General features: G+C 40.6%; 1 protein-coding gene across 1 annotated transcript in view; it reads left to right on the top strand.

The window, feature by feature from the left end:
* MEGF10 (multiple EGF like domains 10) overlaps window positions 1-20,288 on the top strand; it is a 120,502-nt gene that overhangs the window by 35,267 nt on the left and 64,947 nt on the right. Inside the window, exon 5 of the mRNA XM_083464414.1 lies at window positions 4,595-4,687. Within this exon, the coding sequence (XP_083320540.1) occupies window positions 4,595-4,687 (93 nt within the window). The remainder of the gene's footprint in view (window positions 1-4,594; window positions 4,688-20,288) is intronic.

Here is a 20,288-nt window from a genome sequence, read left to right as displayed (position 1 = left end):
CAAGATTAAAAGTGGACAGTGGCTTTCTCAGGCAAAAGGGAACAAAAATGTGGTCTCTTCCTGCAGAGGAAGGGATGGAGATGAATGTCTGAGATTCCATGAACATTGGCCTTGAGAGTGACATGACAATAAAGGGATTATTCTCAAGGTCCATCCTCCCTGATGCTTCCATCCGCTTGCCATTTCAAAAAATAAAACAAAACTCACTTTATTTCCTGGGTGCACATGGAACTTTTGTTGCTGGCTTCTGGCTTGTCTTTCTGTCCTGCTCTCTGGGATGGACTGAGATGACTCCAAATGTTGTCATCTCACTGCACAAACTTGATTTGGATAACGAGCTCCCCTGGGGAATAAACTTTCTCCAGCTGTATTTGCCCATGTGCAGTGATAGTAGCAAAAGAAGCAGAAAACATATAGAATTAACACATAGATAATAACATTTATTGTTTGTTTCCTTTTTTCTAGTGCCAACTTTTCATGTTGGTCTTGTAAATAAAAACAGAGTGGTTTATTTTGTTTTCACTGGCAATAGCTGGTATTGAAGAAAATTGCAACTTCTTGTGGATGTTTTAAATGATTATATTTGGCTCAAATATCCTTTCAACTAGAAACTAACCAAAGGGCGACTAGTTGAAACCACTGCCCTACTACTGCTGCCTTTTATTCTTCTTATACAGTGGTACCTTGGTTCTCAAACTTAATCCGTTCTGGAAGTCTGTTCCAAAACCAAGGTGTTCCAAAACCAAGGTGCGCTTTCCCATAGAAAGTAATGCAAAACGGATTAATCCGTTCCAGACTTTTAAAAACAACCCCTAAAACAGCAATTTAACATGAATTTTACTATCTAACGAGACCACTGATCCATAAAATGAAAGCAAGAATCATTGTAAAGGTAAAGGTAACGGTACCCCTGACTGTTAGGTCCAGTTGTGGATGACTCTGGGGTTGTGTGCTCATCTCGCTCTTATAAGCCGAGGGAGCTGGTATTTGTCCTCAGACAGCTTCCAGGTCATGTGGCTAGCATGACTAAGCCGCTTCTGGGGAACCAGAGCAGCGTACGGAAACGCCATGTACTGTACTATAAAATAAATAGGACAGTATTGTAGATGATAAAAATTAAAAATATTTTTTTCTTACCTGCACTGATGATAGTCATTATTTGGTTGGGGGGCTTTTATCAATTTCCTCAGTCACACAGTCAATCAGTAGCTGTACTGGGTTCCACACAGTCACAAAAACAAATTAACTAAAAAAGCCACTAATACAAAAAACCCAAAATAAATAGCAAAAACAAAAGCGCCAAACTTAATCCGTTCCGGAAGTCTATTTGACTTCCGAAATGTTCGAAAACCAAGGCGCAGCTTCTGATTGGTGCAGGCGCCCCAGAAACAATAGTGGACAACCACATCGGATGTTCGACTTCTGAAAAACGTTTGAAAGCCGGAAAACTTACTTCAGGGTTTTTGGAGTTTGGGAACCAAGGTGTTTGAGAACCAAGGCATTTGAGAACCAAGGTACCACTGTAATTCACTCAGTATTCTATAGGAGATACCAGTTCCACACTTTCCCCCTCTCGTATAGGCCCCCTTAAGTAGGTATTAGGATTTTGGTTTTCTGTTCAAATGACAACCAAACCAGCATAACCCAGTAGTATCAGCAAAACAGAAACATGCTGTCTATGCAAATGCACGTCTAAAGCCATTGTTACCTGCAGAAGAAAATATAATCTGCAAATAAATTAATTTCTGCACACTTTTAGCATTAAGGAATTGATTTTATTGACATGTTCTCCTTTGAGAAGGGAATACTTCATAACATCTGTATCTGACAGATGTTTATAGGTGGACGGGCTTTAGAGCACCATACTAACGGTCTCAGGTCCAACCCCAATGTCTTCAGGAAATTGCAGAATGGACAAAAAAAAAAAAGATATCCTACACAAGAGACACAAAACTTTTTATTCCTAACTATGCTAAAGCTATCCAATAGCAGCAAGAGAAAGAAACCTCTGCCCAAGTTCCTGAAGACACAACATTTGCCCAACACTAGATATTTTTCTATAGATTTACAAAAATGATCGGACACAGAAAAAGGCAGATTCTGGTTTCCGGTCAAGAGTTGCAATAATAATGTTTATAACATTGTTCTGTGCCTAGCAGTAATTTTCCAGTCGCTTTGAGAAAACCACTTTATTATGTTATCACAGCCAGTTAGATAATGCAGGTCAGGCTAGCCTCCTGATGCTGCAGCTCCTTGTATTCCTAATAGAAAACTAGACTTTAAGGCTGCAGTCCTCTAACCACACACCTGGGAGCAAGCCCCACTGAATGTATTAAGATTTACCTTCGGGTAATTGGTAGCATTGCATTGCAAGGTACACTAGGCTTTGTACTTCAACATTTTCCTGCATCTGCTCTTAAAATTTCTTGGCAAGCCATGATACAAACGCATCCCCTTATACCTTCCTAAAACTCTGCAAGTCTTTGAACTCAGTCCAAACGTAAATATTCTTACAGCTGCTTCTGGTGTGTGACATATCTCCCCAGCAGCTGTGCTATTATTTTTTTAATGTTTCCTAGCATATGAAGACCAAAATTTAATCTTGTTTTAATCAAAACTCTTCAGAATGCCATGGCCTTAGAAGCATCCTTAATATGCAGATTGGCACCATTTTACAAAAAAATGTCATGGAATGCTGTGGTAGGAAGCAAGAGTGAAAGGACAATAGGGAAGACAACAGGAAGAGGGGATAATGACCCAGGGAAAAGGGAGGGTTGTATCTACTGTTTCTCACATATTTTGTCCAAAGTTCATGTCAGTTTTTAGGTACTTGTATTCAGTGGATCGGGACGCGGGTGGCGCTATGGGTTAAACCACAGAGCCTAGGACATGCCGATCAGAAGGTTGGTGGTTCGAATCCCCGTGATGGGGTGAGCTCCCATTGCTCAGTCCCTGCTTCTGCCAACCTAGCCGTTTGAAAGCACGTCAAAGTGCAAGTAGATAAATACCGTATTTTTCGCTGTACAAGACGCACCAGACCACAAGACACACCTAGTTTTTGGAGGAGGAAAGCAAGAAAAAAAATATTCTGAATCTTAGAAGCCAGAACAGCAAGAGGGTTCGCTGCACAGTGAAAGCAGCAATCCCTCTTGCTGTTCTGGCTTCTGGGATAGCTGCGCAGCCTGCATTCGCTCCATAAGATGCACACACATTTCCCCTTACTTTTTAGGAGGGAAAAAGTGAGTCTTATAGAGCAAAAAATTCAGTAGGTACTGCTCCAGCGGGAAGGTAAAACGGCGTTTCCGTGCGCTGCTCTGGTTCGCCAGAAGCGGCTTAGTCATGCTGGCCACATGACCCGGAAGCTGTACGCCAGCTCCTTCGGCCAATAAAGCGAGTTGAGCACCGCAACCCTAGAGTCGGTCACCTAATGGTCAGGGGTCCCTTTACCTTTACCTTTATTCAGTGGATAATTGCCCTTTTAACACCTTATACAGGGTAGAGTGTTGAGAGTAGGGACTGCAACATTATCTGCAATGCTGATTGTGACTTTAGAACCAGGGATTAATTGTAGAGACCCATAGTAAGGATGTTCAACAGTTAGGGAAAATGTTGAACGCACCTGCCCTGTAGGAAAATCTGATAGCAGTCAATGCCACCCTTTTCATTCTTTATACCACTGGAATTTTTGTTTTCAATGTTGTAAGAGAAGCTGGTGTGTGTGTGTGTGTGTGTGTGTGTGTGTGTGTGTGTGTGTAGTATATATACTCTTCTCCTGCTTTTACCTCTGAATGCAGTAGCCACAGGCTATCATATTCACTGATGATCATGATATGAGACTTACTGGTATATCAAAATTAAGAAAAGACCAAGAAATGGTTGCCAAATAAATGGTGTATATCACCCATGTATGTGACACACAAAAAAGAGAGAGATAAAACAAGAGAGCAGGAACAGAAGGGGTGGGTAATTATGATGCAGCTTATTCACCTCTCCACTGGAGAAGATGAATGCTTCTAGAGATGGCAGGGGGGCTCTCCTGTGGCAGAGGCCTGAATGGATAAAAGCTCAGAAATAGGGCATTGTGGGAGCAAGGGGCCAGAGGCTATGAATCTGTGGAATTAGAAGCCATGTGGCTCACCCAATGGAGCTGGCACAGCAAAGATGGACAAAAAACCCTGTCCTTATTTTTCATCCTCACCAGCAGAAGTCAGATGTAGGTGTGACTCCCCAATTCTTCTCCTCCCTGACCTGGTTACGATTGCTCTGTCAAGCACCTTTCCTGCACACAGTTGCTAATATAGAGTCACTAAAGGACAGGAGCTGCTTTTTCCTATCTGGATAGATATATAAAGTTGAAGCAGCCATGGTGAAATTCCTTCCAAAATACTGAAACTAGAGAGGACAATCCAAGGATATTAAACACCCAGCAAATGTGGGGAAGTTATTAAAAACTTTAAATATGCTAAATAAGTCTTTGTTTTTTAGGAGAAACCAGAGACAGTATAAAACAGCTGGATTATGGAAAGTAGGTGGTTAAAAAAAATCAATATTTTCATTCCTTCTTTCTTTGATGATTTCCCTCTTTCTCTGACAGCTCACTGTGCTGATAAATGTATCCATGGTCGCTGTATCGCTCCAAACACCTGTCAGTGCGAGCCTGGCTGGGGTGGACCCAACTGTTCCAGTGGTAAGTCTACATCTGCTACCGTCTGTCTGGGGCTCTGTCTGTTCTGTTCCCCTTCTTTGCAAGGAGATTTTAAAATCTTGTGCCAGGAATCCCCAGTGCCTGTCTGAAAAGTCAGCTCTGATTTACATGAAGGTATAGGATCTCTCTGTGTATGATTGTTTCTCTGTTTTCTCTTTATTAAATTAGGAAGTGCCAAATGTCAGCAGATAAAACCCTACATTAATTTGTTTCCTGGCACACAGGACGTGGCTTTTAGCACTGGAACAGATGATATGAAAAGCTGCTATTGCAACAAAATAGCTTGAACAACCATACCTTTTCAAACTTCTAATAAATTCAGGAGAATATGGTTTCATATTTAAAGCCAAAAGAAAGATGCAAGGGGGAAATTAACCACAGTTCAAATATTTTCAAAATCAATATGTGTAGTATTTTATTACAACTGATGGACAAATAAGAGATACTACAGAGTTTGGGACGTTAAGAATAAAAACAAACGTATTTTGGGGGAAATCCATCAATTATTAAAAATGACAAAGTCAAAGACTACATGGTAAAATGGGCCCAAAATATTGGAGAAAATATTAAGTTGATGTGTGGGGAAAGCTTTCGTTAAATGCATGTATGGTAAGTTCTCCTTGAATATGGGCATAAAAGAGAACTGCTTTAAATTCTTGTGCAGATGGCATATCACCCCTGAAAAATACATAGAATAAATAAAAACTATCTAGACATATGTTGGAAATATGAAAAAGAAGGGTGTTTCCCTCCCACATGTGATAGAAATGTGAACTGGCAAAAAAATATTGGAGCAAGGTAAAGGAGCCTCCTTGAGTGAAATGGCAACCAATTTCTCATGTTTCGGATCTAATTTATCGATGAATTTTTTTACACTTTTGTTTGTTAAACTCAACTGTGTAAAATGCTACATTCTGGTATACTGAAACTACTAAGTAACATAGATAAATATAGCAAGGACACAGATTTAGTTTTGTTATGGTGATACAAGAAAAAAAGAAATGAGTAAACACAGCTATTTCACTTTAACTTGAGTATCGCTAGGTGAATTCACATGTTGTTATTTACATAAATCCTTGTGATTCATACTTGACAGTCAAAAGACCAAAAACTGGCATGAATTGGTCATCATGCTTATTATCTTATCACTTAACCTGTGAGTGTGATGAGCTTGTGCCTTATTACTTTAACTCAATGTGCTTGCTCCAAGCAAGACAATAACAGGCCAATTATGGCACTAAATTGTATTTGAGTTTTATGTGAAGTGGGACCGTTGAAATTAATGAACCTACATTTGCCATGCCGATTAATTTTAATGGGTCTCCTCTGAGTGCAACTATTGCTGGATGCAACTCAACCACTCTAGAAACAGTCAGTATATAGAAACTACCCCCAAACAAGGTACAATCGACTAGTGGGTCAATCCTAAAATATGCTCTCAGGAAGGTATTTAGAATGTGGGGAGATCTGTGTTATTCTAGTAACAGGGTAGCAATTTGTCTGTTCTGGCTCCCTGGAAGTCTAGAAGAAAACGTAAGTGTGGGTTCTCATGTGCATTTCTTTCATGCTGTTTTCTTGGAGACATTTGTATTGTTCCTTCAAATATTATTAAAACTGCAGGTGAAACTCAGCAAAATATGCCTATGCATACCTGCAAAATGGGGCTTTTGTTCTTTTTCCTTTGCTTTTCTAATACGGAAGAAAGCACAGCAATTTAACCAAATTCAATTATCCACTGATTTCATTTTGAGGAACGAAGTCTTGTTGCTATGTTCTCCATAACTATTTTCTTCTTCCTTTCATTTCTGCTGGTGCTAAAGCTCTTTCTTCTGTCCCTGCTTTCTCTCTGTTCTTTTGCCACTTGCTGCTAATGTCATGGGGTTCAACAGTGCAGATACTGTGTTCTTGTCTCTGTGCAACAGAAGTCATGTGAAAGAGCCCTTGTTGCCGAGCCTGTACCTTGAATTGAGAGATCCCCTGGGATGTTAGTGATCCCCTGTAAAAAGTTTTTGCATACGAATTGCAACTAACTTGGTGCTTTAAAAAAAAACCTTCAGAAAAATTATACTTCAAGGACAGATTAGGAAAGAAAAAGGCATTTTGTTCACATGCAGTTGAGACAGGGTTTGGGGAGAAGCAGCCTGGGCTTTCTGGCATGCCTCCATGTTCCCCTAGCAGACAAAAGAAGAATGAGATGCTGCTTTTATTGGATTGCCCTGCTGCAAATCAAATTGGCCATAGTCAAAACGAAGCAACGCTTTTAGCTTGCATAATTTGAGCTATGCTGTTTGTTATTATCTGAGCTGTAAGGCATGTGTGATTTCCTCATCTGTGTTGACAAATAGAGCTTTTCATTGTGAAGTGGTAGTAGGATTCTCACCAAATAAACAAATGAGTGATCCTGGGAGAAAGTGTGTGGACATCTACTCTGTCCATCTGTAATTGGTTCAATGCATACATAGCATATTAAAACTTCCTTTAAGATTTTTTTAAAAATAACTAGGCGATGTGTTCTGTCAAGCAAGACTGAACATTATTATCCTAATACTTGTTCCAATACATGGCAAATATAATCCTTTTTTCATCAAACTTATTTTCTTATCATCAGTGTATAAAAATGTGTTGCTTTGTTTATAAATTCAATTGTATATTGTGCTTTAAGCCATTCAGAAATTGTTGGAGCAGCTGCTTTCACGTATACTCTTTTAAGTGAAACATATTTTTGGGGGGTAAATAAAAGACCTGCTATTTATACAAGAATAGCTACAACTTTTTTCCCAGACATATTAACAATGTGATTTTAAACATGTCTAATCTGTTGGAACCCTATAACTATCATAGGTATTCCTAATATCTGTTTCCATGATATGTAGCTATAATCCAACTAATCATCACAACTTTTTAACATGTCGGAAAGCAAATTTGATTTGAAATGATTTTAAACACACACTCTTTTACTTATTTCTTTACATCTAGTTTGTTTTTTGTTGTTTATCGGTCTTGTAGATGATCATTTTCTCAATTACTGGATGTGAAGTCACATCAGTTTTGAGTTCAGCAGATTTCTCCTTAAAAGTACCAGGAGTTAGGGCCAAACTATTCATATACTGCGCTCAGTTCATGATAATATCTCCCAACAAGCACCCTCCCACATTCAACTAATTGGCAGTCCCAGCCCTGCAGCTGTATTTTGGTTTTTGAAAACGTACATAGATCAGGAATTCCAATTACAGATCTCTCACATAATCTGTAGTATGGTCCTTAATCCCCGTTTCGGTTTAGTAAAAATAGTGCACTGCTTCCTTAGGCTGCAGTTCTGGTGCAGCAAAACTGGACAGAGTGGTGGAGCCTCACCAGATCCATAGCTCTCTAGTTATGCTGGCCAGGATGGAAGATGGTGGTAGTAAAAATTGCTGATGTTTGCTGCACCAGCTCTAGGCTTCTCCAAATGGAAGTCCCAGATTAGGTTTAGGCTAATCTCCATGTTTCAGGATTGATGCTGGCTATTGCTTTCACCCACCTGCACTTTTGGTAGATGCAGAGAGAATCCTCTGCCACTTTGCCACAGAGGATTGGGGTTAGGATTGCTCTGTTACTGAAATCTTTATTTACTTTGCAGCTGACATGCAACATGTCTGAAACTCTTATTGTAGACCTTCTGATTTTGCATACCCTTGCAGCTAAGGAAATGATACAGCTTTCTTCTTCTTCTTTTTGCTCTGGCACTTTCTTGTGAAAACCCGCTTTATAATGCTGATTCGGAATGAATGGCGATTTGAGTTTTCCATGGGTTGCTGCTTGCTCCGATTAACTGGCAAAAGGCATGGTTTTGTGGGGCCAAAATAAAGTGCTCGGACACAGTGCTTTAAAGCTTGGACCTTTGCTTAGGAATGCAGCACCAAAGGGAGTCTGGATGAGCCCTAACTGATAGCATGAAGCGTAATTAAAGCGGAGTTCTTACTTAGGTCAAGGTAAAATAAAACTCACTACTGCCTTCCACCAACCCCCCCCCCCAATGGAAAACGCTTCCTTGTGTTGAAGTGGAGTAAGGTAAAAAAAATGCTTGTTGTGACTCTGATAGATAACATGAGGTAGCTTACAATAATGAATGAAGCAACATGCAGCAAAATTGCTGCCTTCTCATTGAGGCTCCCTCCAGATGTTGTTTTTATTGTGCAATTATGATTTGTGCTCCCAATAGTATCAGGCTGGTAATATATGATTCCGCTTTCAATACTGTTTGGACCTGCAAAAGTTTCAGAGAGAACATACTGCTTCATTCCCAGTCAGTGAATGTCCTGTAGCTTCCGGCTGAAATTATGTGACATGTCATATCACATACTGCAAAATTTTGTAGTGCAAAATTGCCCCTCCAACAACAATATAGTAAGCAAAATAATCACCAAACAACTAATAATGTTGATTGATGTGTGGACAGCCCAGTATAAACACACTCTAGTGCACTGTTTTTGCAAGATGCATCTGCCGGGGATGTTCACCTCTTTTCACTGCAGCACCAGAGCCTTGTATTTCATTAGTCCTAGCAGAGCCACCTGATGCATTTTGCTTTCCTAGTCTCTCATTATAAAATGATTTCTAATCTCTTATCTGTTACGCCTGCGTCCCTGCTTTACACACTATGTGTTTTTTCTTAGGTCAGCAAACATCTCGCTATACAATGACCTTCCTGCTGCTTCCAAACATTGCCCCTCTTACACTGTTCACAATTTCCCCTAAGTAACTCCAAGCACACAATTTTCTCCTTTGGCTTTGTTTTGAAATGGTAATTGTAGTAGTTTCATATTCACAAAGTATGAGATATCCACTCTGAGTCAAAGATTTAGCAGAGACGTCAGAATATGACATGCCATAGCATCCTCCAAAAATTATCATAGATGAAAAGTGATACTTTGGGCTTTTTTGTTTTTGTTTCTATCTGATCTTTCCTTGGCAAACATGTTACCATAATAGCGAGTGTTTGTATTGCCTGAAGTGTATTTTGATGAAAATGGATGAAGGGATGGGAAAGACACGTTACATTATGTAATGGGATATACACATACAAAATATGCTCTTTTCAGCAAAATACTTGACATTCATTGGAACTAAATTAAAGGATTATTGAGTGAATACTGTAGACAGATCGATGTCATTTGAACTGGACACAAAACAAGTTGAAGCTGTCCCTTGCAGCTACAGAATCAGCACACCACACTGTCAGAGTCACGTCGGGGGAAATTGTTCACGAAGCTGTAATAGTATTGATTGATCTGTTTGTTTCCAAATAATATGAAGGGAAGGGAGATGGTTAGAACTGCAGTGGAAGCAGTTCTGTGGATCTCAGTCTTAATAAAACTGACTTAGGAAACGCTTTGTTTCTCAAAGCATTCAGAGCATGTGAGGGGATTATTATTATATGGTGAAAAATCAATGGCTACTCCCCAGCTCAGACTTTAACATTCTAAAACATAATAATAATAATAATAATAATAATAATAATAATGACGATGATACAGTGGTACCTCGAGTTAAGTACTTAATTCGTTCTGGAGGTCCGCACTTAACCTGAAACTGTTCTTAACCTGAAGCACCACTTTAGCTAATGGGGCCTCCTGCTGCTACTGTGCCACTGGAGCAGGATTTCTGTTCTCATCCTGAAGCAAAGTTCTTAACCTGAAGCACTATTTCTGGGTTAGCGGAGTCTGTAACCTGAAGCGTATGTAACCTGAAGCATATGTAACCCGAGGTACCACTGTAATATATTTATACCCTGCACATCTGGCTGGGTTTCCCCAGCCACTCTGGGCAGCTCCCAACAGAATATTAAAAGCACATTATAACATCAAACTTTAAAAACTTCCCTAAACAGGGCTTCCTTAAGATGTCTTCTAAAAGTCAGATAGTTGTTTATTTCCTTGATACCTGATGGGAGGGCGTTCCACAGGGTGGGCGCCACTACTGAGAAGGCCCTGCCTGGTTCCCTGTAACCTCACATCTTGCAGTGAGGGAACCGCCAGAAGGCCCTCGGAGCTGGATCTCAGTGTCTGGGCTGAACAATGGGGGTGGAGATGCTCCTTAAGGTGTACTGGGCCCTTGGCTATACTGCTTCTGCAGCACCAACCTGGGCCTCCACTGCTCTCATCACTCCCAAGGGCTCCTGTAGTGGGTTCCCTCCTGTACCCAGGCCTGAATGCTCCTCCCTAGTGCGTGGCAGCAGCATAGCCCAGCATTCACCTGTGATTCATTGTCACTACGCAACACCTTTACGCTTCTCAAAATGAAACGTTCCACACAGTCACAAAAACAAAACAAAAAAGCCGCAAAAACAAAAAGGCAAAATAAATAGCAAAAACAGACAGACCTCAGTGTAACACTCAAAACGGAAGTGTGACACTCAAATTGGAAGCGTAACACTCAAAACGGAGCACGTTCGGCTTCCAAAAAAAGTTCGCAAACCAGAACACTTACTTCCGGGTTTGCAGTGTTTGGGTTCCAAGTTGTTTGAGTACCAAGGTGTTTGAGAACCAAGGTACCACTGTACTTTGCTCCCCTGATTTAGTGAGAGTGTTTGGCCAAGAAAAGGGAAAAAAAAGGAAAGACATTTTTTAAACTTGACATTTCATGTTGACAAAACAGACATGACAGATCAAAAGCGAAAAAACAAACCCTCCACATCTTTTTATTTCTGAATTGTGCACGTTTATTATGGAACTTTACAGACACAATCATCTTGCTTCCCTGTGGTGCCATTTCCCATCAGGAATGTCTGTAAAGTTTGCAAGTTCCATACTCACAGTTATGTTTCTCACAGGACCTGGCAGACGCAGAAGAGAGGAGAAACAGGATCCCTTGGCACAATCTCTGTGGGATATGCACATGAGATGCAAACACTGCCAGATTCTCAGAGAAGCATTTAGTTTTTAATCAGCCCCTGAAAGTCTGAAGTGAATTGACATCCCAAACCCAGGGAATGCACTCAGCTAACTCAATAGGAGAATAACCAGGGAATCAAACCAAATCTGAACTTGAACTCAAAGCTGGATCTTGTTTTCAACTGAACCAGAACTGAACCAGAGCCATTATTGGAAATGTCTGTTGAGTAAGAAGTGGAGCAGATCCTTTAAAAAAATGGTTCTAGGACGGAAAGAGTTACAATTACAGTTGTAATACTTGTCTAACGAGAATTAATCACATGCCCTTGAACCAAATATTTCAGTGTTTTATTAAAAATTATATACTGCCCTATACCTGCAGATCTCAGGGTGGTTTGTCCATATCTGTATGCTGCTGTTCTTCTGGACTTGGCAGCAGGAGACTAGATGGGAGTCCGATGCGACAGGGTAAATAAGTATTTTGATGTACGAATGAAAAGATGGCTACATTTATATTCATTATAAAAAGAATGCACTAACTATAGAGCAGCTCAGCCATGAGGTAATGTTCATAGAATCATAGAATCATAGAGTTGGAAGAGACCACAAGGGCCATCGAGTCCAACCCCCTGCCATGCAGGAAACACCATCAGAGCACTCCTGACATATGGTTGTCAAGCCTCTGCTTAAAGACCTCCAAAGAAGGAGACTCCACCACACTCCTTGGCAGCAAATTCCACTGTCGAACAGCTCTTACTGTCAGGAAGTTCTTCCTAATGTTTAGGTGGAATCTTCTTTCTTGTAGTTTGGATCCATTGCTCCGTGTCCGCTTCTCTGGAGCAGCAGAAAACAACCTTTCTCCCTCCTCTATATGACATCCTTTTATATATTTGAACATGGCTATCATATCACCCCTTAACCTCCTCTTCTCCAGGCTAAACATGCCCAGCTCCCTTAGCCGTTCCTCATAAGGCATCGTTTCCAGGCCTTTGACCATTTTGGTTGCCCTCCTCTGGGCACGTTCCAGTTTGTCAGTGTCCTTCTTGAACTGTGGTTCAACCCGTTTCTCTAACTTAAGGTTATAGCAACCCTTTCTATCTAATCCTGGATCTGAAGCTCAAAATATTGCATAGTTTTATGTAAACTGGTTACAATTTTATGTAGATCTTGTAATATCTATCTATCTATCTATCTATCTATCTATCTATCTATCTATCCTGGACCTAATCTGAGTTCCTCAGGACTCACAATTTTTAGATTCACATTTTGCAAGCTTAACCAGTATTCAAACTTAAAGGGTTTTTACCCAAGGCTAGCATTTACCCAGCATAGACTTATTGAAATTAATTGACCTTATTTTTTATATTGGGTTTTATAAACAAGAATAATGTTATACAAACAAGTATACCAAGTTTTCTCATGTCATTTGTATATCACAAAAATGGCATAATAAATGTAGAAAAATATCTACAACATTTGTTTCATTATTAGTGGTCAATTAATTGACCTTTCTTAGTCATGTTTATTAATTTCAGTGGGTCTACTTTGAGTAAACTTGGTTGAATACCACCTCAAGATAGGAAGTCTTCAGCTGACTTGAAAGAGAGAATCCAGCATTCAGAGGATAGGTGGAATAATTGGAGTAAGGAGTTTAATCTCCCCCCCCCCCCCCGCCACCCCATTTAAACATCACTTGGCAAGCTCAGGACCTGCAAGAAAATCTGCTAGAGGGTAGAAAATAATGTTACAAGGAAAAAACCCATTTGTATAAAAAGAGACAAACACACATATTTTATAACATAATATATTATAAAGCATAAGGTAAAGGTAAAGGTAAAGGTACCCCTGCCCGTATGGGCCAGTCTTGCCAGACTCTAGGGTTGTGCGTTCATCTCACTCTAGAGGCCGGGAGCCAGCGCTGTCCGCAGCCACTTCCAGGTCATGTGGCCAGCGTGACAAGCTGCATCTGGCGAGCCAGCGCAGCACACGGAAACACCGTTTACCTTCCCGCTAGTAAGCGGTCCCTATTTATCTACTTGTACCCGGAGGTGCTTTCGAACTGCTAGGTTGGCAGGCGCTGGGACCGAACGACGGGAGCACACCCCGCCGCGGGGATTCGAACCGCCGACCATGCGATCGGCAAGTCCTAGGCGCTGAGGTTTTACCCACAGCGCCACCCATGTCCCCTATTATAAAGCATAGTATGCTATAAAAACATACACCATCCTTTTGTATCAAGTTCAAGCTTACAGATCTTCAAGTTCAGAAAACAAATACTGTATTTGATTCCATTCAACTGGAAGGGATGACTAAAAAAAAAATAAAAATACAAGCCCAATAGTAGTATATATCTAAATTTGAGATATAGCATTTATGCTGCCAATGAAATCATTCATTTCCCTTCAATACAGGAACAACTATTCTTTGTTTGGCCCATATTCATATTACATGCAAATCATTATCCCCAGTTCATTTGTATCAGAAGGTAAACCAATTAATCAGTTACATATTGTTTAATCATACACAATAAGTATGCATGTGTATTTTCATATTCTAAAAATGGTGGTGGGGTTCAGGCCACCAACTGTCATCCATACCAGCCTTGTGAGCCAGCACGAAAAGTAATTCAGGTAGCCTTTTTGGGTTTCACTGTTTCCTTGGTATTGTGTGTGTGTATAGCATCAACAATCCTTAACTTCCATTAAAAAACAACAACTGTGAGATAATAAGAAACTTAAGCATGGGAAAACCCGCCAAAGGTTGTATCTTGGTGATGAACCACATTCATATTTGTGGTTTTACGTTTCCTGTCATCATAATTATTCTCCAGTGTATCCTGTTTTTCAGTATATGAATAACAAAAAGAACTATCCAAACTTGCTTTAAACAGTTATTCAGTTTCATGTATTATATTCCAAAATGCCTTAAAGTGTCTTGTGAAATATATAGTGTCTGAAAGCAATACAATTGAAGTGTTTTTATACCTCTGAGCATTACATTTTCTCTTTTCTTCTACTTCATTGGTCAAAAAGCTTTTACAAAAGAAAAGAAAGAAATGGGGGAGGGGGAGCTTAGATTCCTGAATACAAAAGTGAATAGAAGGGGAAGGCTATAGGAAACATAGATGTGAAAAAGTGAACTTTACAAAATATGCAATTATTTCTGGAACAACAATAATTTTATTTAAATTTTTTAAAAATAAATAAATCATTGCAAGCAATGTATCACTTTCCAGTTATATAATATCAGAGTTTCTTGCTTCTCAGTTTGCCAAGCACTGCAAGTTTAGGAAAGTGTAAGACTGGATCTCAAGTAGTGTGCATTAGAGTTGGATTAGAATGTGAAATGCACTGAAATGCATCTTCAGATGTGCAAAAGTCCGAAGCATGATGTCTATTACATTACAGCTAAGTTGTTTTTTTCTGGAGGAAAGTTTTGGTAACTTGGGATTGTTTCTGTGTATAAAGTTTTCATTTGTCATTGAGCTTCAGAGAGCATTTATAATTTGCCTTTGTTGCTGTTGATGGTAAACTGGCATTGGCTTAGAGTACTGTGCATTTTAATTGTGTTTATATAATGCAATATTCTTAGTCCCAAAGGCATCTTTTTCACTTGAGATGTTGTTGTAAGTGAAATGTTCTATATTTTGCATGATCTGCTGAATATATACTACAGAGGACTAAAGCAATATTGCTCCCAAATGATCTGAATGTTTAAGGGGAGAAAGCGAACAAAAGTTTAATCAAATGTTTTTATTTGCTTATAATATACTGTATATTATTTAAGAACAGTGTCTCTAAGGGGCTGTACTTGAGGTGCAGAATGCAACATTTCTGTAATACCTCAAAATCCTATTTCCCCTGAGCATTAAGCAGGAAGCACTTTACTGTACTTAAATAGGAGAACATATAAGTTGTTGCCATGTGCCAAAAGAATGGGTTGTTCTAGGAAACAAAGGACAGAAAATAAAACTTGGTATACAAAGGGCCTGTTCAGATAGATGTATTTTCAGGAGGACTCTCACACTGGGCTCAGCTAGGCTGATAAAGAAAAAGTGATTTATATGTGTTGTATGTGTGATATAATATTGTGCCATCGGATGGCAAAGTGAAGTCCCATTTTTCTCAACCTGTTTTCCCTGTTTAAATTTACATCACTTTAAACTGAAACACTTCTTTGACGTGTCTGGATCCATCCGCTGTCATTCGTTTTGAGACTTTGTACATTCCTTCTCCTCCTTACTAGGAAAAGGATGGACTGGACTATACCACATTTAGTTGAACATGGCTTTAACCAGGGCCAATTTATTAAGAACTTAGGAACTGCATAGGGGAAATGAAACCATATGTGGGAAATACTCTTTTTAGTCTCCTAAACCTGTCGTGATTAGGTGGGCCTAACCTGCAGGTGTGCCTTAATGCCAACTCCTTACCTACGCATGTCACACTCCTTCAGGTTTGTGGGAGGTCTTCCTGGTTCTGCTCCCTCAATATGGCACCCAGCTCCAAACTGTTTAGGTCCCTCAAGGCCGACCCTGTTCACCTTCACCATTGCCCCCTCTACTGTATCCAAAGGAGGGGGAAGAGAAGGAGATGGGCAGGGATTCCTTATAAATCTTCTTCCCATTCATCCCCAGAACTAGTGCACCCTTCAGGAGAGTGTTGGAAGTGGCTTTTTGGCCATCACCGTTCCTGCAAGTGAACTCCCACCTGGACTCCTTTTTGAGTTGGACAGAGATGCAATGGTGTGAGCTGGAATGCTACAGCTAATCTGTATGTTTTAGTAGAACCTAATTAGCATTGTTTACAAATAATTTTCATGAACACTATGAACAGATTGCATATTTTGCGTACTTCAGCATTACAGTGGTACCTTGAAAGACGAATGGAATCGATTCTGGAAGTTTGTTCGACTTCCAAAACATTCGGAAGCCAAGGCATAGCTTCTGATTGGCTGCAGGAAGCTCCTGCAGCCAATCAGAAGCCATGCAAGTCATGTTGGACATTCAGGTTCCAAATAATGTTTGAAAACCAGAACAATCACTTCCAGTTTCCGATCGTCTGGAAGCCAAAATGTTCGACGCCCAATGCATTAGAAAACCAAGGTACAACTCTGTATTCTGCTCGCATCTGAAAAACATGTCAGGTTTTTGAATTTTTTCAGTGAGTGCAATGAGGTATCAAAGCAGCTAAAGTTAATAAGGAACATTGGCAGTTTTCCTTAAGGCGGTTTATGGTTTCTTTAGGAAACATTGCCGTAATCATGATATCTAGAAACTAGCTTCCACTGCCAATTTTAGTCTGTTTCTTCACATTTCTTGGCCCCATACAACTGCCCATGGGAGCACTGGGGGCAGGCAGTAGGATTGGGTCCGCATGGAGATGATGCCGGTTGGGGTGGTTGGACAGGCGATGGAGGGCTCACATAAAGCCACTACAATTTACATGATATTGGTACACAAACTGCAGCAGCATCGCACCCACTCTGCATGTGAAGGCACTCCACCGTTTCCATGAAATCCTAGCTAGATGAAATAGCTCCTTCAAGGCCTTGCCAATGAAAAATCTCAGCCCTGTGATTCTCAGGATTCTAACAATATCCTCTCTTATAGAAAAGTGCTGTGAGATCTGTGCACCACCTGCAATCATGTAAATGTTTCTACATTTTTTTTTATCATTAGCATTAGCAGTTCCACATTGTTCATTTTTGAGAGGCATGTTCTCATGGGTATTTTGGAAAAGCATAATGGGTTAATTTATAGGCTGTGATAATTCAGAGTATTTGTTCTTATAGCACCATGTTTTCTTCATTGAAAATAGATGCCCAGAAGGCAGCCCAAATTAATATTTGATCTGAACTATCCCTTCCCAGTTGATGCAAAAATATAATTCAATTAGATTGAACACGTTAGTTCACAAATTCTTCCTGGGGAACAGATTGGGTGTAGGGCCCAAGCTAGTAGACGTTCTTTCAATTCAGGGGGAAAAGAATAAGGACATCATATCCGTGGCTGTCAAAATGTGGTGTTTATTGGGAGACGGGAGAAGCAGAAGAAGGAGCATGTGAATCCAAGGCCTATTCTGAAAGTTTGCCTGAGAAGAAATTCTGAAGCCAAAGTATAATATGGACTTCTTTTTTGTTTTCATTTAGGTCTGAATAAGAATAAGAATAAGAATTTTATTATTTATACCCCACCCATTTGGCTGGATTTCCCCAGTCACTTTGGGTGGTTCCCAACAGAACACTAAAAATAGAATAAAACATCAAACATTAAAAACTTCCCTAAACAGGGCTTCCGTCAGATGTCTTCTAAAAGTCAGAGAGATGTTTATTTCCTTGACATCTGACGGGAGGGCATTCCACAGGAAAGGCGCCAATACTGAGAAGGCCCTCTTCCTGGTTCCCTGTAACCTCACTTCTCGCAGTGAGGGAACTGCCAGAAGGCCCTCGGAGCTGGACCTCAGTGTCCAGGCTGAATGATGGGGGTGGAGACGCCCCTTCAGATATACTGGGCCGAGGCCGTTTAGGGCTTTAAAGATCAGCACCAACACTTTGAATTGTGCTCAGAAACGTACTGGGAGCCAATGTAGGTCTTTAAGGATCAGTGTAATATGGTCTCGGCGGCCACTCCCAGTCACCAGTTTGGCTGCCGCATTCTGAAATCATTCCCATGAGGTTTTAAAAATCATTATAGTGTTATAATTTGTAGAAGTTACTTTAAGTGGTGCTTCTCCACCCCCCCCAAGTGACAAATTTGCATTTGCAGTGTGCTCCTTCTTGACCTCCTTTAAGCTTGACTTGTAATTTGCTACCCTTAGCTTAATAGAAGTTAGGTTTTGTTTGTCTCCTCTGCCTCCCCTGTCTCTTACCTTGGAACAGCAATGAGTCACTATGGTACATATGCTGATTAACCCCCTGCCCAACAGTCTGTAACCTGAGGATAGTCATTAATTTGAAGACAGCCTGTTTTCAGCAGATTAACAGCCGTGCTGCTTCCATATGCTTTTTAATGTTTTAAATGCTATGAGATGAAGTAATGAGATAAAGCAGTGTTTTATTCATGAAGGTTTTTTTAGCACACGTGCTAAATAATAGCTTTCCATTGCAATTTTGCTCATATTTGAATGACATCCCCTATAGATATCTCAGATATACCAGAACCACAAAAGGTCTATGTTTTTGCTGTCATGCCACTGGAGTATGGAATTCTAAATGGAAGTATTGGCCCCAAGTTAAGTACCACATGGACAAAGGATGGCTGGGAAATTATACCCAATGCTCGGATAAATTTTGGCTTTGGGGATCCCACAATGCCTCCTACCAGGGCAATACTACCTCTTCAGATCTGTACCCATACTTTCCTCAATATTCGGTTAATTTCACCGGACAAGGGTCCATTTGTTCTGGTTGGATGATTAAAGATCCTAACCTCTGGTTTTTATATGATGGATTGGCAACAAATTTCCACCCAGGAAAATACCAGTGTGTTGGCGTAGGGGCATTTACCTTTCCGGTTGCAGTGGAAATCAATCATAAGGTACCTCATCTTGCAAGCAGACGGAAAAGGGAGGCCCTAGGCGACCACTGTGTGGATGAAATTTATCTGGCAAATTCTGTAGGGAGCGTTGGGGGTGGATTTATAGGATTCCTCTCAATGGGAATTTACCCAGGAGTAGTTGCTGAGCAAAATAGAAAGGCACTGTTTGCTCTCACATGCAGACTGGAGAAAACTATCAATGCCACCACCCATGTCTTGCGCTCCTTGCAGTCAGAGGTTGAGGATTTGAACCAGCTGACAATGACCCATAGAATGGTTTTGGACTACCTCCTTGCACGAGCAGGCGGGTTTTGTAAAATTGTCCCAAAAGGTCGGTGCCAGGTTAAATTCCACGACCTTAACAAAACAATTGAGGACCAATTGCAAAAACTGCAGTCTCTGGTAGCTGACAACACACCCACCCAGAATCCCTGGGAAAAGGTATGGTCGTGGATACCAGGTGAGGGGTGGGTGCATGGCATTCTGACCGTCTTAGCCATAGGAGGAATTGTGTTTCTGTTGTTTCTTTCTGTAATTCCTTGTTGTCTGTCTTTGCTTAGGGGAATGATAGCCCGCAATGTTAAGCATTTCACTGACCCTCACATTATGGCAATATACAGAGCTTTGCCCCCAGTGCCAGATGAGCCAGAGGAAGACGATGGTTACGAGCGAATGCATAGGGAACGCGTCCCAATGCCTGGGGAACAGGTCCCAGTGCAGGAACAAGTCCCAGTGCAGGAACAAGCCCCATTGCAGGAAGCAACGGTTTACTCTGATGTCCTGAGTGGTGTTCAAGCTCAGGAGTCAGATGAATCTTCTCTCTGAGCTTGAAAAGGGGGGAATGAGGCAAGGAAGGAAGGGCTACCCCTATACTATCCATATAACCAGTTATCAATAATCAATATATTCAATATATATGCTTACACGAATCAAGGATTACAGTATTTTATAAATCCACTTGAATCAAAAGGGAAGCTGTGCCTTAGCTAAAAATGCAAACTGCTTGGAACAGCAAGTAGGAACCGACCTTTCCCCTAGAAACATCTGTGAACCCCGGACAAGACATGAATCAGAGATTCTGGTACAAATTCCCCATCAGGAACAGGCTAAATTAATCCACAGAACAGGAAGAGCAAAACCACAAAATGTCCAAGCTCCCTGTCCTGTCATAACT

The sequence above is a fragment of the Podarcis liolepis genome, assembly GCF_965112155.1.
Source record: "Podarcis liolepis genome assembly, chromosome: 11".
Lineage (NCBI taxonomy): Eukaryota > Metazoa > Chordata > Lepidosauria > Squamata > Lacertidae > Podarcis > Podarcis liolepis.
This window is presented reverse-complemented; position numbering and strand designations above follow the sequence as displayed.